The 15,594-nt window shown below is 36.6% G+C and overlaps 1 protein-coding gene and 1 pseudogene across 9 annotated transcripts in view; both read right to left on the reverse strand.

Moving 5' to 3' along the window:
• Nucleotides 1-6,085: 6,085 nt before the first annotated feature.
• The window catches only part of CENPE (centromere protein E), a 62,701-nt gene continuing 53,192 nt past the window's right edge, over nucleotides 6,086-15,594 (reverse strand). For 8 of the 9 annotated variants that reach the window (XM_039848870.1, XM_039848869.1, XM_039848872.1 and 5 more), the window contains 5 exons: nucleotides 14,484-14,596; nucleotides 12,941-13,038; nucleotides 11,170-11,353; nucleotides 9,170-9,456; nucleotides 6,086-6,460 (listed from right to left, as the gene is read on the reverse strand). In XM_039848870.1, the coding sequence (XP_039704804.1) occupies nucleotides 6,366-6,460; nucleotides 9,170-9,456; nucleotides 11,170-11,353; nucleotides 12,941-13,038; nucleotides 14,484-14,596 (777 nt within the window). In that variant the 3' untranslated portion in view covers nucleotides 6,086-6,365. The remainder of the gene's footprint in view (nucleotides 6,461-9,169; nucleotides 9,457-11,169; nucleotides 11,354-12,940; nucleotides 13,039-14,483; nucleotides 14,597-15,594) is intronic. The other variant, XM_039848867.1, reaches the window with a different exon arrangement.
• Nucleotides 9,912-10,030, reverse strand: LOC120591401 (uncharacterized; annotated as a pseudogene).

Here is a 15,594-nt window from a genome sequence, read left to right on the forward strand (position 1 = left end):
ATCGCTGAGTTGGAACTGAGGCCACCTTCCTGTGGGCAGTGCCTGAGCGCGGCGCGAACACTGAGGCAGACCCATTTCTAGGGGACACCATGCTTCTCCCCGTGCTCCTCTCCGGGGAGCCTCGCGGACCTTCCGGCAAACCTCAAGGCCATCGGGAGGCTCCAAGCCAGCCTGGCATCCCGCTCCCTTTCCTGTGGGCGGACTTCGTCATGGATCGCGGCTGTGGATCCCTTCTCCTTTTTTCTCAGATCACCGTTTCCCCCAGTAAAACCCACATCTCCTTGGAGGACCAGACTAACAACGCATTAGAACTGTCTCCTGGGTGGGACCGGCTGACGACTTCACGGGATGTTTTCTGATTTAGTTCGCATTTGTTCTGCGACGGAGAAGCTGGGCTTTTATGGTGCCAGTCCTCCTCTACTGTAATGAATTTGTACTGTTGGTTTTTTCTCCTTATACGACTATTATATTTTTACTTTAAACATGGAAAGATTTAAGAGCTATATTCAATATATACTTTAGAGAGATTCCAATAATCTACCATCCCTGAATCCTGAGCATGGTGTATTTAAAAATTTAAAAGCTGTTACTTTACACTATTTTCATTAGTGACTTTTGGCACACGGCACTGTGAAGGCAAAAGCCAAATGTTTGCCTTTGAGAGAGAGAGAGAGAGAGAGAGAGAGAGAGAGAGAGAGAGAGAGAGAGAGAATTTACTGAACCATTGCTGAAACACAGAGCAGCCCTTTGGTTCTCTCTGAAAACCTTCCCTTGCTGGCCTCCCTGTCCTGGGACCAGATTTCGGAGCCAAAGCCTTATTATTAGATAAAACTGCACTATCAAAACCAAAATGGATTTATTAGGGAAAATCAGTGCAAACATGGCCTGAAATGGTAAAATGGGGCAACTTTCAATACATCCAATGTGAAAACTACACATGATGGCTTTCTTACTCTAAATATTAGAATCAAAACGTTCATTTCCAATTAGCAGAGACACAAACGGCATTTTCAGAAACTCTATCTTCATGAGTCAGGAAGAAAAATGTTCACTTAAGACACTGTAAAAGCCTCTCTTATTTTGAAAAACTGACTAATATACCAGAATTTCAAACTTGGTAGGAACGTACCCTTATCCTACCTAACTGCTAAGATTAATTCTGAAATAGGTAATGTGCAGAACAAGGCAACATCTAAAAATTCGACCTCCCCTTTTCCCAGTCCAAAGTTTCATTTAAAATATATTAGGAAATCTTACTTTAGAGCAGCAAGTGGATGGCGTCTTCTAGACCACGGAGCGAGCTACAAACTTGATACCTTTGTGCAAAAGTAAGTCAAGTATTTACTAGTGCATGCAGGGATTTGTAGTTAGGTTCCTTCAATTTTAAAAAAGGCCTCGCACTTTCACATACTGTACCTGTGTATGTGCTGCCATCTAGTGGAGCTCGGGTAAAACTGTTATCTCCAAGTAGGAGGCCAGAAGTGGAAAAGGATCTTGCAGCTTATTTAGGATGTGGAAATCGTTTTCTTCACTTTAACCTCCCTAAGTCCTTGTCATTCGTTTGTATCTTCTTTGTGCTGTTCTGGGGGCACTAAAGATTAAATGAGCCAGAAATTGCCTGTGGAAGATAACATAGCAACAAAATAGAAGGAACCCAGGTCACTGGAGGTATTGGAGACTTCCTTCTTGGCCCTTGACCTAGATTGCTTTGAGGCAGGAAAATAAAAATTCTCCCATGTTTATGGTATAGTTGTGATTATTTTGTTACATTCCCTCTATTTTAATACTAATTCATGTTTAGTGGCAGAATACAGCCATTCTGACTGCGCTGAGGGGATAGGGTTGGGGAATTTCAGTGGAAGTACATGTGGGATAAGAGAAAAAAAATCCAGACTGGCTGAAGAGAACAGAGATATCAGATCAAAAAAAAAAAAGGACTAGATCATGTGAACCCTTTATGCTGGGCTTAATAACTCGTACTTTATCAGGCATATAACTGGGCAGAGTGATCGTGTAGGTTATTTGTGCATGTACTACTTAAGCTGGCTCACTCAACACCCACCCAACTCACCTTCCTCTGTCTTTTAGTTTATAAAGTCCAGAAAGCAAAACTCAACTCTGAGCCTCCTATGCTGCTAGAGCTGGCTGGCCAGTGAAACGTAGGCTAGAATTTCTGAGGAGGGCTTCCTTCTTAGAAAGGCTTCCCTCTCTGAAAGGCTTTTGACTTTTGCTCTTTCTCTCTTTTCTCCTGGAATGCAGACATGATGCCTTGGGACATAGCAGCCATTCTGTCACGTGGTATGAGGTCAGAGGCACACATTAAGGACAGCAGGGTTAAGAAAAGGGACCTGGTTCCTTGAAGACAGCCTCAAGGCAAGAACCCTAAACTAACTCATCTGGACTTCTTTTGTTTAGATTAATTCTTTTTTTTTTAGGTTTGTTGTTGTTGTTGTTCTTGGAGCTAAGTGTATTCCTAGCAGTCATAGTGGTTAAGAACAAACATTGTGGAGTCAGATAGATAATGGTAGGTCCCACATCTTTCTCTCAGTAGTTAATACTGTCACTTGACTCCTCAAACCTGTTTTCTCATCTGTGAAATGAAGGAAACCATAGCACCTTCCTCAGGGTTGGTGTGAGGAGGAAAGACTTAGCATGTAAAACCATCGGCACAATGTGTCACATAGATACTTAGTCAAGTTAACAGTTGTTAGAAATTCAATTATAATGGATAGCAAAAATTGTCCTTTAAATTTTTTTAAACCTTGACTAGTTTCTGCATGTGCCCACATAAGGTCTTTGCTGACGCTGTCCCTCATTGTCTCACTGTGACTAATATTGGGTCTAGTGAGGGGTCACCATGCACAGCTGTGCTCTTTGCTTTAATGCCTTTCCTTTGACTTTTGAGGATTTTGAAATAGGCTTATTGAGTATGAGAGTTCCCTAATCAAGGTCAACACCGATACTTTTCTTGATGCAGCTTTCATCAGCCTTCCTTTGTCCACTGATCTTCAACAATAAGATTTACTGTACAACAGCCTAAGTCGCATGGTATTGCAAATATATGCTTCTCCGTCTGTATCATCAGTGGACTGAATTTCTTCAAGGTTAGAGACTATCTTTTTCACCTGTACATTGTGGTCAGTTCATATTAAAGTTCATCATTTATTTGTTTTCCAAATACAATGAGTTCCACAAAGGTGGTGACTTTCAGTGCTTAGACGAATGATCAACACACAGTAGACAGTCACTTAATATTTGCTGAGTATAAATGGCAGGATCCTCATAAGTTTCCTGAATATAATTCTGCCAGCCTCTCAAGAAAATGTTTCTTATGAACAATAATGTACTTTGTATTCTCTGGTCCTGACTTAACTTTCAGATCATTTAGTAATATCTGACCATATTACTGCTTTTTAACATTTTTGCAAGTTTCCACTGTTGATTTTCACCATTGTTCCTTTATAATCACGTCACAATATTAAAACTCAGATCATAAGAAATGTTCTGAGGCAGAGGTCAAGATGGAGGAATAGAAAGTTCCAGCTCTTTGCCCCAGAGACACTGACATAACAACATGAGGACCAAAATACCTTTGTGAGAACTTCAGAAGCCAGTTAAGAAGTTGCAGTACCCTAGGCGAGGACAAAATAGAACAGCTGAAATGAAATATGTAAGAAGGGCTGGTTCACTTTACCTGGGACCACCCCTCCCCCAAGCTAGCACAGCTTAGCCCCTGGCCCTTGATTTCTCTGTTGTGGGAATGAGTGGGAGAGGAAAGTTCATCCAAAGGCCCAACATTTTGGAGGGCTGCCCAAGTGACTGGTTTCTGCCTCGCCTCACCTGGAGTGCTGATGGAACATGCTGTTTGGTACCAGAGGGCCTGCAGCGCTCCAGACCGAGGCTGGTGTGGCTTGGCACAGTCAAGAGAAAGTGCTCAACTCACAGCTTCCTCCTTGGGAGGAAGAGAGAACATAGTGTGTGTCTGGTGTTTCGGCCTTTTGGAGGGTTGCCCCAGGGACTGGTATGTCTTGCCTAATTTGGGGTGCTGATGGGAAGCAGATGTACTCTGGATGCCTGGGAGCCAGTGAAAACAAAGAGAGGGGTGGCTTCCTGCTGCAGCATAAAAGAACTGCAGTACTGCAGACAGACACCAGAGAGCGCAAGCGATTAGGAGGCCCTGAAAAAAAATGTTGCAAACCTGCCTGACGGATAAATTACACTCAAGCCCAGACAAGTCACATCCCCGCTCCATCCACCGCCGCCCCCACCCCCGAAAGGTTTCAGAGGCCCCCAGAATCTCTAACCGGACTGACTGGTGAAGGTTTTCCCCTCTGTGAAGCAGTTAGTAAAGAATGAAGGGGAGGCTAATTTATCGAATGCACAAAATTCAGAAAAACAAAAAAACAAAACAGAAGGCACACAAAGAAACAGAGAAACAAGGTCCAAAAGAAACAAAATGAATCTCCAGAAGCCAACTCCAAAGAAATGGTGATCTGTGAATAACCTGACAATTAAGAATAGTTTTAAAGAAGCTCAATGATCTGCATAACACAATGAAATAAAACCAGGTAAATAATACATGAACAAAATAAGAATATCAGCAAAGAAGTAGAAACTATAAAAAAGAAGCAAATAAATTCTGGAGCTGAGGAATACAATAGCTGAATTGAAGAATTCACTAGAGGAGGTTAACAGTGGACTTGATCAAGCAGAAGAATCAACAAATTTGGAGAGGTCATTTGAAATTATCCAGAGTAGCAAAAAAAAGAATAAAGAAAAGCGAAGAGCCTAGGGTACTTATGGGACATCAGCAGGTGGACCAATATATGCACAGTGGGACTTCCACAAGAGAGAAAGGGACAAAGTAAAACATTTATTTAAAGAAATGATGGCTAAAAACTTCCCAAATCTAAGGAAATGGTCATCCAAATTCAAGTGTTAAGTAACATTCTACTAGACTGGGTACGTGATGATTATATTTTTTAACTGGCCTTAGTTTTATTATCCAGGCGTGCATACCTTTTACCTTGCGTTACTTTTATTCAGCAGCGAGTGGATATTGTAAAGAAACAAACCTGTAGCTTCTATACTGTCTTGTTTGGGTGAGTATGGAAAAGTGAAACAAATCTTCAACATGGGGGAGAGAATTATAGGAAGGGACAATTTCCCCTTAGCCCTAGAGAATTCTTGATTACACGTTAAGGGAAAATATTCAATCCATAAACTTTAAAATGATGACTATGATGCAATTTATAATTTCTTCCTTTGAATGAATCTTACCAAAGAGACAAGAATGCCTCAAAATTACTGTTTTGAACCTTATGCAATTTGCTGTTTTATGTGATTTTTCAAAGTTATGTGACATGAAATATCAGGTACTCTCTAAAATCATAGTTCTTAACCTCTTACAGAGTCACAGACTCCTTTGAGAATATGGTATAAGAAAGTATGGATGGACCCGAGTATCCTAGAAAAATGAATCCACACACAAAAGTTAACATAATTTTTTCAGAAGTTATAGACTGCATGAAGCCCATCCACAGATATATTACGGTATGTGGAGACCTCAGGTTTTGATAGAGACTCTGGTCCTGTTTCCTCATGTCTATGATGAGAAGAGAAAATAAATGATTTATGAGGTTCTTCCAGCTAGAAATGCAATAATAGAGTGCAATAACAAAACAAGCAATTTATACTGCTTGTATAGAAGTGTGATAGATGGGCCACAAAAACGTGAGAACTTTTGAAGTTATCATAGCAAACAGTAGATTAAAACTAAGAAATGAAGGTCATAGCACTTGCTAGCCTGTAACAACTTAAATCCAGAAAGTAGGTGTATATTTTCATAGAAAAATTCTGAAAGTCGACAAGATAGGAGAACCAAATATACCGAGTACCCTAGTAAGAAACCATTAATTAATGTTACAGGAGTTGTGACTCAGTACTAATTAAACATTTATTGAATGTTCAAGGTAGTAAAAAAGGCATTTACAATTTTGTTAAGTGATTATATTAAACTATGTATTATGTTTTGGAATTACCTAAGTCATATGTAGATAACTTTACAGTAATAAAAATGGATACATTTTATATTAAAAATTTCCTTCAATAACTTTATTCTTTACAAAATAAATAAGACAATTCAACTTCTGAAGTATTACCATATTCAGGAAGATGATATTGCTTTCACCATTCTAAATTACTGGAATGCATTAATCTCCTGTCCTTTCACCTTCCAATTCTAGTGGCAAAGTGAAAAGGGAATTGAAATTAAGTTGGATTGTGACATCATTGCCAGGGTCAGACACATAAAGTAACAACTAAGGAACATGGGGCCCCAGAGAAGTGACAGAATATTGAGTGGTCTACTGAATCTTGCATTCGGGCACATCTTTTCCTGAGAAGGCCTGCTGGGCTCCTGAGTGAGGATCCACATTCTCTGTTCCACCAGTTTGTTCTTCTGAGAAAAAGAAAAAAAAATCAAAAACAAAAGTAATCTTATTTTAAAAATTCACACACACAAAAATACAACTGGAAATGGAAAGGATGTTAAGACAGAGATATGAAAAATGAAAAATGGGGATGTGATCATCAACTGCCTCATGATCGCTCGTATAAAAAACGGGTATTTTTCACTTCATTATAGTTGGAGAAATTTATTCCCCATTTTTCATAAAATGAATTGTGAGAAAACCGTGTTGTACATAAGACCAAGAAGTAAGAAAGTCTTATCTGGATTTGAGATTCAAAGTGAATCAAACTTAGGTTGAGTTTTATTTTCTTTTGTCCTATTTTTAGAAAAAAAATGGTGTGCTAAATACACCCTTTGTGTTTTAGAGAATAGACATCTTTGGAAACCTTTGAGCCTTTAAAAAGCACTTCAACTGCATCTATTTGTTTAAGAATAAGCAATATTCATTATCAAACTATTATATTCATGAAAGACAGTCGTCCCTTGAACGACATGGGTTTGAACTGCATGGGAACATTACATGTGAATTTTTTTCAATAAATACTATAAAGGTATTTTCCTTAGAATTTTCTTGATTTTCTTTTCTCTAGCTTACTTTATTATAAGAATATGGAATATATGAGTTAATTGACTACTTATGTTATCAGCAAGGCTTCTAGTCAACACTAGGCTATTAGTTGTTAAGTTTTTGGGGAGTCAAAAGTCATACACAAATTTTTATGCATATGTGTTGGGGGTTGGTACCCTTAATCCCAGCGTAGTTCAAGGGTCAACTGTAAATCTAGCATGGCTGGTCCTGCCAATTATTTTAAGTTCTTGAGATAATTCAGATTACCTTTTATAATTAAAATTAAAAACCGAGTTTTTTCAGACTAATATTTTACTAATTTAAGATGGGACTATGTCCTTTAATTCTGAATTGGTTGGTTTTTTATCTTTATATTCCTGCAGACTACTCTTTTGTTTATTTCACTTAAAAATAGTACCAGAGAGATTCACATATTGATAAAAAGACTTAAACATTTTAATTTATGGTTGGATTCATATTATGTCTGTTTCTGGCATTATCAGATAAATAAGGTGGTTATAAAAGTTTGTTTTTCAAAACTCTTCTGAAATACTGTATGTGTCCACCAAAAGTTCCACATGACGTGCTGGCTAATGGAAGGCCCTTCAATGGTTGTTAAATAGTAGTCAATGGAGTGAATAGTTCAAAATATTTTTCCAAATCGTTTTATGACTTGCTATGTTCCCCGAGAGCACTGTGAGACTGCCATTAAGAATGGACTATTTTCTTCGTCACAAAGTAGAGCTCTCATAAACCCTGGCAGCCTTTCCTTGGGGCTTTAAATGACTTGGCAGCTTCCTTTTTAGGGTACAATTTTGTTGCTTAAGACTTCTACAGCTGCATAATAGGGTATTTCAGACAGGCAGACTCAGTGTCACAAAGGCCTCTGGCCATGCATAACTGGGCATATGATATATGCTCTACGATGAGAAAGACTATAAGAAACACATTACAGAGCTTCTCTTGTAATGTTCCCACCTGTGTACAGCACCCCTGAAGAGCTGGGGGGTGATCCTTGAGCTGCCCTACTCCATCCAATCAGACACCTAGTACTGTTGATTTTACTCCCAAATTTGTCCCATCTGTCCACTTGTCTCCATTTCTACTGTACCTGCTCATGTCCATGCTACTGTGACTTACTTTAGAGCTGACATCATGATTTCAAAACTTATGACTCATTATATTCCCCTGCCATTGTTTAAAACCTTTCAAAGGCTTCCTCTACATGTTTTCAGGAAGAAGTAAAAATTCCATTTACGGTCTACAAAACCCACACGCTTGGCTCTCATCTCTCTCTGGCTTCTCTGATGTCATCCACAGGAGAGGAGCATGCTCACTGTCCTCTGGCCACACACATTTCTTTAGACTCTTCCCCTGGTTATGTTCCTACTGACCTTGGGGCCGTCACTGTTCCATTTGCCTGACATGCTTTTCCCTCCCCTCTTTGTTAGGCTAACTAACATTAACCTCTTAGATCTCAGTTCCTTTCTCTAAGAAAGACTTCCCTAATATTCCTAGAAAAAAAACCTATTATAAACCTCAGAGCCTTTTGCATTCTAGAATTTTACCTTTTTTTTTGACTACCTGATGACCAACTACAGCTCCTATTAGACTTTAGCCTCTAGAAGCTAGGGACCATGTCTGGTTTTGCTCACCAATGTACCTTCAGGGTCTAATATATGATACATAGTTGGGGATCAAAAAATTCTGTTGATCAAATGAATTAGCAAGTAAATGATACAAGTCTACAATCTGGTTTGTGTAAAATGAATACAATGCTTTTAGAAATACTGGCCCATTGAATTGATGAGAAAGTCTTTTTTCAGTAAAAGTAGTTTTGTTTATATGTACTTGGAGTAGTGTCTTTATGTACTTGGAGAGCTGCTTATCTATCCTCGGGAAAAGCTTGAGGGTTTAAGAGGCAAAATAAAAACTTCACTTGGGGTAAAAACTGACTTTAGTGCTGTGCTTTGGGGAAACATTCTCCCAGAGACAGCAAATGAAATTTGTGCCCTGTCACTTGCTCACCTATCTCTTCTCTTGTGTAAACTTGTCCTTTGGGGCCACATATTAAAGATAAATCCCAACTGTTATCCTCCAATTTCTAAGGAACCGGTATATTTACCCACCCAGGCAAAGGCCTAAGCCTGAGTTATCAAAATAGCGAACTGGATGAGGTGCTGGTAAAGACTTCGATCGGTTGTCAAAAAACCAAGATTTTGGTGATTCCTTTGGCACAGGATCTTGTAAATTCTGTTCTTCGCATGGAGAAGCCATATGTTGTTTCTTTTTAGAAGCTGTTCCAGTCACTTTAGAAGACTTTGGAGAATTCTCACAAGTTGCTTCTTTGTGAACCTCTCTTTTAAGGGTTCTCTCCTTCCATGTTTTGACCTCATTGGAAAGACGATGATTATTGCTTTAATGTGGAGTTGGGGGTGGGGAGAAAAAAAGAGTGTAAGACTACTCATTTTAAAAAATGTATTCACATTTACATAAAACATTTTTTTAAAAAATTGTGGTAAAACATATGTAACATAATTTACTATTTTATCATATATTTTAATCTCAACTTACTGCTTCCTATTTGGTCTATTTCCACAGTTCAGAAAATGAAATGAGGTTAATATAAATTGAATAATTATAGTTAATCTCGGTGACCATGAAATCTTGAAAAGAAAGCTCAGGGTATATATAACATTAAGTTTTCAAATGAATCAAAGATATCCACAGTGCTTTCTCTATTGATAAATTAGTCTTCTAGATAGATGAATCTTTTTTTTTTTTAATTTTTTTTGGTGAGGCAACCCTTGGTTGACCTCACAGATTGCAAGGGCCTTGTCAGTTTACAATCCCTTATTTATTCATTTTTTACGCCTGCAGCACCTGGTCTTCCTAGGTGGTCTCCCATCTAAGTACTAACCAGGCCCAACCCTGCTCAGCTTCTGAGATCAGACGAGATCGGGCACGTTCAGGGTGGCATGGCTCTAGACTGGAGAGATGAATCTTTAATGTACCTTTGTTGTTTTAAAAGAAATATTACACTGATTTTCCAGATTAGTTATAGTTTTGCTTCTTACAGGAAATGCCACCGGCATTTATCTAGTTCCTCCAGGGAGAAACCTGGGAAGCAATCCTCGAGGCCCTGCTCTCCTTTATCAGTCAGCCAAGTCTGTTGATACAACCTCATACCTGTCTCTCAAATTCATCTCCACATTTAATCCCCATTGTCACCATTCTTTTTTTTCTTTTTTCTTTTGGCCTTGACTACAACAGATTCCTATACGGGGTTCCCCCTTTCATTTAGGATACCACCCAAACTTCCTCAGAATGACTCATAAGGGCCTGTGGAATCTGGGCCAGTTACCTCTGGCATCGCATCTTGCAACTTATTGGGTCTCATTCTCTATGCTCTGGCCACACTGATTGTCTCTTAGTTCCACCTACTCAAAGCCTGTGCTCATGTTCCCTAGGCCTACAAGGCTTATCCGTCTCTCCTTTCACCTAGCCTCACTGGTACTTACTTATTTTGCAGTTCTACTCATATATTAGTCTCTTGATCACCACCCCTCCCCATGCTTAGATAAGGTTTGATCCTTTTATTATACCCTTTCATAATGTTCTATTTTTTGTTGTTGTTGTTTAATAGCACTTATTAGAAAGAATTAGTTATTTGCATAATTGTTTAATGTCTATTTTTCTTCTACTATATTATTAGCAGAGATTAGCACAAGATTCTTATTTTTGGTAGAAGCCAAATAATTCTGTTAGGACTGTTTATACAGGAAAATAGGCTGTAACGGACATGAGGGGCTCTCTTTTGAGGAAGGTCTCACTGACTTGGGTATATGGACTTGTGGTGTATTTTAGCTGCCCTCTCAAAGACCTCTGTTTACATCCTGGTTCTTGACTTAGTTAAAAACAGGTCACTTGATAGATAGCAAATATCTAGAATATGCTACCATATTCTTATTCCTTTTTAAAAAGACACATTATGTGAGTGCTAAAAATTACTTTCTCCATGTGTGAAGGGTTGCTAACTGCAAAAAATACATGTGTATGTGTATATATCATCATACCCCACACGTAACAGATATAAGAATAATTTCTGTATCATTTCAGCGCGTCTTACCTTAATAGTTCATTCTTTTGCTTTATTAGCTGTTCATTTTGCTGCTTTAACTTAGAAATTTCCTTTTCTAGTCGTACATATTCACTTTTCAAAATAAGAGCTTTTGTGCTTTGCACAATGCCACTGCCACCTCCACAGGTTAGGGGTTTATTTGAAGGTTGAGGATCAGTATTTTCTGATATCACTGTGGAAGCAAATACACAGATAGATCCAAAGTTCAAAATAAAGGAAACAGTACTACATAAAATACGTACATTATAAAACCCGACACATCTTAATTGTCATCTCCCCAGGAGTCATCCCTGACTTCCTCCTCCGCCTGACCTCCATGCCTATCTCGCCACCAGTTCTATATATCTCTAGAATCATTCTGCTACTGTCTACCCACCAATTCCACTACCATAATCCTGCTAAGATCTTTCACCATGGTTGCAGCAGTAGCAACTCTCTCTAGTTAGAGTTGTCCTTCACTGATCTACCCACTACATCAGTGACATCACTGGAGGACTTCTTCTGACACAGAGTGCGTGTGTAGGGTCATTCAGTGCACTACCATTACTCAACAAATCCTTGTGAGCTAAACAAACCTGATATTATTATATATTCTATACCACGTGTGTAAAAGCAGTATAAGGAATTGTTTTGCAAATCTTAATTAAAATTGCATAAAAATGTGAGGGGCTTGTGTAGAGAAAATACTCAATGTTCGTTTTCTTTTGAATTATTTCAAATGCAGGTACAATATGTACCTGAAAGTCACTTACAATCAAGAGTCATTTTTCTGACCGTTCTGCAACAACAAAGTTCTTGGTTCTATTTTTATTCCTAGGAGCTGCGATAGACACTACGAATGTTCAAACTAAATATGCACTAGACAACATCTTTAAACACTATTGCTATTTTTTTTAATAGACAACAATACACACCAATATCATCTTACATCTGTTTGACATTTAGTAATTTCAGTGTGCTTTAACATACTGCTTTTAGTTTGATCCTTATAACAAGTGTCTGTGTGTGTGTGTGTGTCTATCTGCTAGAAGGTCAGGTGTGGTCCCTATGATTTCTCATAGCTGTTAAGTGAGGGCAATCAGTTGAGAGACCTGCCCTAACTTTTACTTCAATGCTTGTTCTACCACACAAAGCTGCCCCAAGTAGTGTTCAGCGTTCTCTCCTATAAGATGAAACACAGGAAACAGAAACATGGAAAAAGGTATAGTTTGAGGAATGTATATGCAGAAATTTGATCATTAGATTTGAAAACTGTAACTAAGATAAACTTTAAACAGTTTATAAGTAAGCATCAACTTTGTATTTTCAGTATTAAGAACAAGTGAAATAGTATTTACTATATTTATCATGCACTAATTATACTTTTACTGTGCATATCATTAAAACCTATTAAGACGTGCTTGGATTTTTATTGAGAAGGGTACTTCTACCTTGATAATTAAATCATTCTTTCATAGTACTGAAGGTATCTTTACTAATGTGTAAAGATCTGCTAATGCAAAGGTAAAATTCATATTTTTCAAGAATCATAATGGATAAACAGTTGACATTATGGTAAAACTAAGGAGATATCACAGGATAAATATAATCACAATAAATTCATTTTAAAAATAGTTCTTTCTACCCTTCTACAAGGGTATTAGTGATTAACCTAGGTTTATTCTTGACTGTCACATATATAATAGTAGTCATCAAAAGGTATAAGTGTATGGAGAAGTAAAATGGAAACGATCTGCAAATAACACCATTTTCCACTTACTTGAGGTATCTTGGGCCTGTTGACTTCTTCTAAGATTTTCTCTCAATAACCTTATAACTTCTTTTTGATACTCTACAGCGGCTTTTGTGGAAGCAATTCTAATAAGAACAATAGAAATATGTAAAAGCCCAACAACTTTTATTGGAATAAATAGATCTGCTGTAAAGAATTTTCTAGTAAAATACATCACATTGACATAATATCCATAAATAGCAATAGATAAGCAAGTCCTCATGATACACCCCTGGTATCATGCACTTTGTAGTATAACTCTGTCAAAATTTGAAGTATTCTGTTGTAGTAGCAGGGGCAATGTTTTTAACATTAAGAAACTATTTCTTTTTAAATTTCTGGAAGCTTAATAGCTATTAATTAGATATTGAGCAAAATTATATTCAAAAGTACCATAAAATAAGTAATTGAGCTGTTAATACGAAATCTTAGAAATATCTTGAAGGCCCAACAATTACCAGAGCATGAAACCAAAAAGCAGCTTCCTTTCTACATTGTCAGTAAAGTAAACTCTGGCTGCAGCTCTGGTCAAATACTGCTCATTGTTCCCCAGTTGTTAAGAGACACTGTATAGCACTTCATGAATTATTGACTTAAGCATTAACCAGTAATGGTAAATTATAAGATTTTCTGCCTTTTTTAGTGACTGAAAGTATCTGCTGATTCTATTCTATAAGTAAAATTGCTTTTATAATGAAGAACTTATATAGTTTTATTAAAACCACGTCTTACCAATGGAAGGCTAGTTAGAATGCATGAAGATTCAGAGTACTACTTTTTAAGCAAAATTAGATGTCATCATTAAATATTTATTAAAGACTTACAGAAAGAATAAAAAGTGTTAGGAACCAGAAGGGATCTTAAGAAATCCTTTAGTACAAACCTATCCTTTTATTGATTACGAATGTGCAGAGCATAGAGATTAAACAACCTGCATAAAGCGATATATTAATAAGTGGCAACATTATATTTCTAATTCAGTTTCCCTGACTCTGTTTAATGTTCTTTTTATTATGCTATACTACAGAGAACTTTAGGCATGCTATTATGTATAGTAGTATATGTCAATATATCAATAAAAAGAAGATATGCTCTTGGGCATTAGGTACTATAATTTCAAAGGAAATACAACCTTTACACAAAAACAGTAGGAGAAACAAATGAAATTAAGAGACCTAACAAAAACTTAGTAGAACTGCTAAACACACACACACACACAAGCACACACACATGTACGTTCTTAACATTTACTCTTGAGCACAAAAAGGCCATTTTTATGCTGTTTATGACTAAGTAAAAAGCATCCAAAGACATAGTGTGTTAGTAATTGATCAGAATTGTACTTATTTTTAAAATCTTTGCATTGGTATGGAGAATTTAATAAATTAAAAATCTGTGAATGTTTGTATTTATTTTTAAAAAGCAATAATATTTTCAGATATTTTAAAAAGGTAACTAATGCAAAGAAATTTATATAATTAAAAAAAGTTTTAAGGTATTAAAATTATGTTTAATTAAGGCAAAGACATACTCCTTTTCAAACTCCTTGGCACTTTTCATCTTTTCTAGGTCTATTTTCACCAGCTTTGTTTTGAGATCTTCAATTTCTTCTTTATAAGGTTTAGCTCCTATAGCAACTTTATCCTAAATTTTTTAGAGAAAATGAAATAAAATAATTTTAGAGGTATTTCAAAGAGTTGTGAACTGCCTTCATCTGGTAGGAATATTTTAAAACAGCAAACTCTAAATATATGAGAAGTAGGAGAGGCACAAATTTTAACTCTAAAATGATTAACAAAAAGATATTTGATGTGAAGTATGTATATTTAAAGCTATTGGAAGCTAATACGTAATGGGAGAACATATAATTTGTTCCTTAAAACAAATTCTTTCCCAATTAAAAAATGATATAAACAAAATAAAACGGAAAGGTTGAAAATAATAAAATGGGTAGATAAAGGTAATCAGGAAAATGAGAAAGATGTCAGTACAACAATATAAAACTAGATCTAAATTCAAGGCACAAAGTATTATATAGCATTATTGGGGATATTTTGTATTCAAAGATTATTTAATCCACTGACATAAATATATCTACTTTCTGCTCAGAGAAAAAAAATCATTCATATATAAACATATGTGGACATATAAAAATCTTTTTTAATGGATAATGTCTCCTTGAATAAATGTTAAATAATGAAAAGAACAGACATTCTTGACTTGTTTCTAATTTTAACTGGAATGAAGAGACACTGGAACCACACAATAGCAAACTTAAATGTCTATTAGGGTCAGACTCAAATAGCATTCTGAGAAGTGGCTGGGGCTAAAAAAAAGGGAGTGGTAAGGATGTGATGAACCAGGGTGTAACCTATAATGGCATTCATTGAAATGACTGTTCTTTTAAGAGAAAACAGATCAGGTTCAGCCCGCAGCCTATCAGATGGGACTCAATAACAGGGGGATTAAATAGAAAAAAATTTTTTTTAATGTACTTATCTAACAAGGAGTGTTAAATATTTAGATAAGAATCATTTTTTAAAAAATGATCATACGTCTTAAAGTATAAAGAATATTATTTATGTCTTAAAAAAATAATTTTTCTAGGAAGATAAAAATAATCATTATTTTGCATGAAAACA

Source organism: Pteropus medius, unplaced genomic scaffold (genome assembly GCF_902729225.1).
Source record: "Pteropus medius unplaced genomic scaffold, Ma_sr-lr_union100, whole genome shotgun sequence".
NCBI classification, from domain to species: domain Eukaryota; kingdom Metazoa; phylum Chordata; class Mammalia; order Chiroptera; family Pteropodidae; genus Pteropus; species Pteropus medius.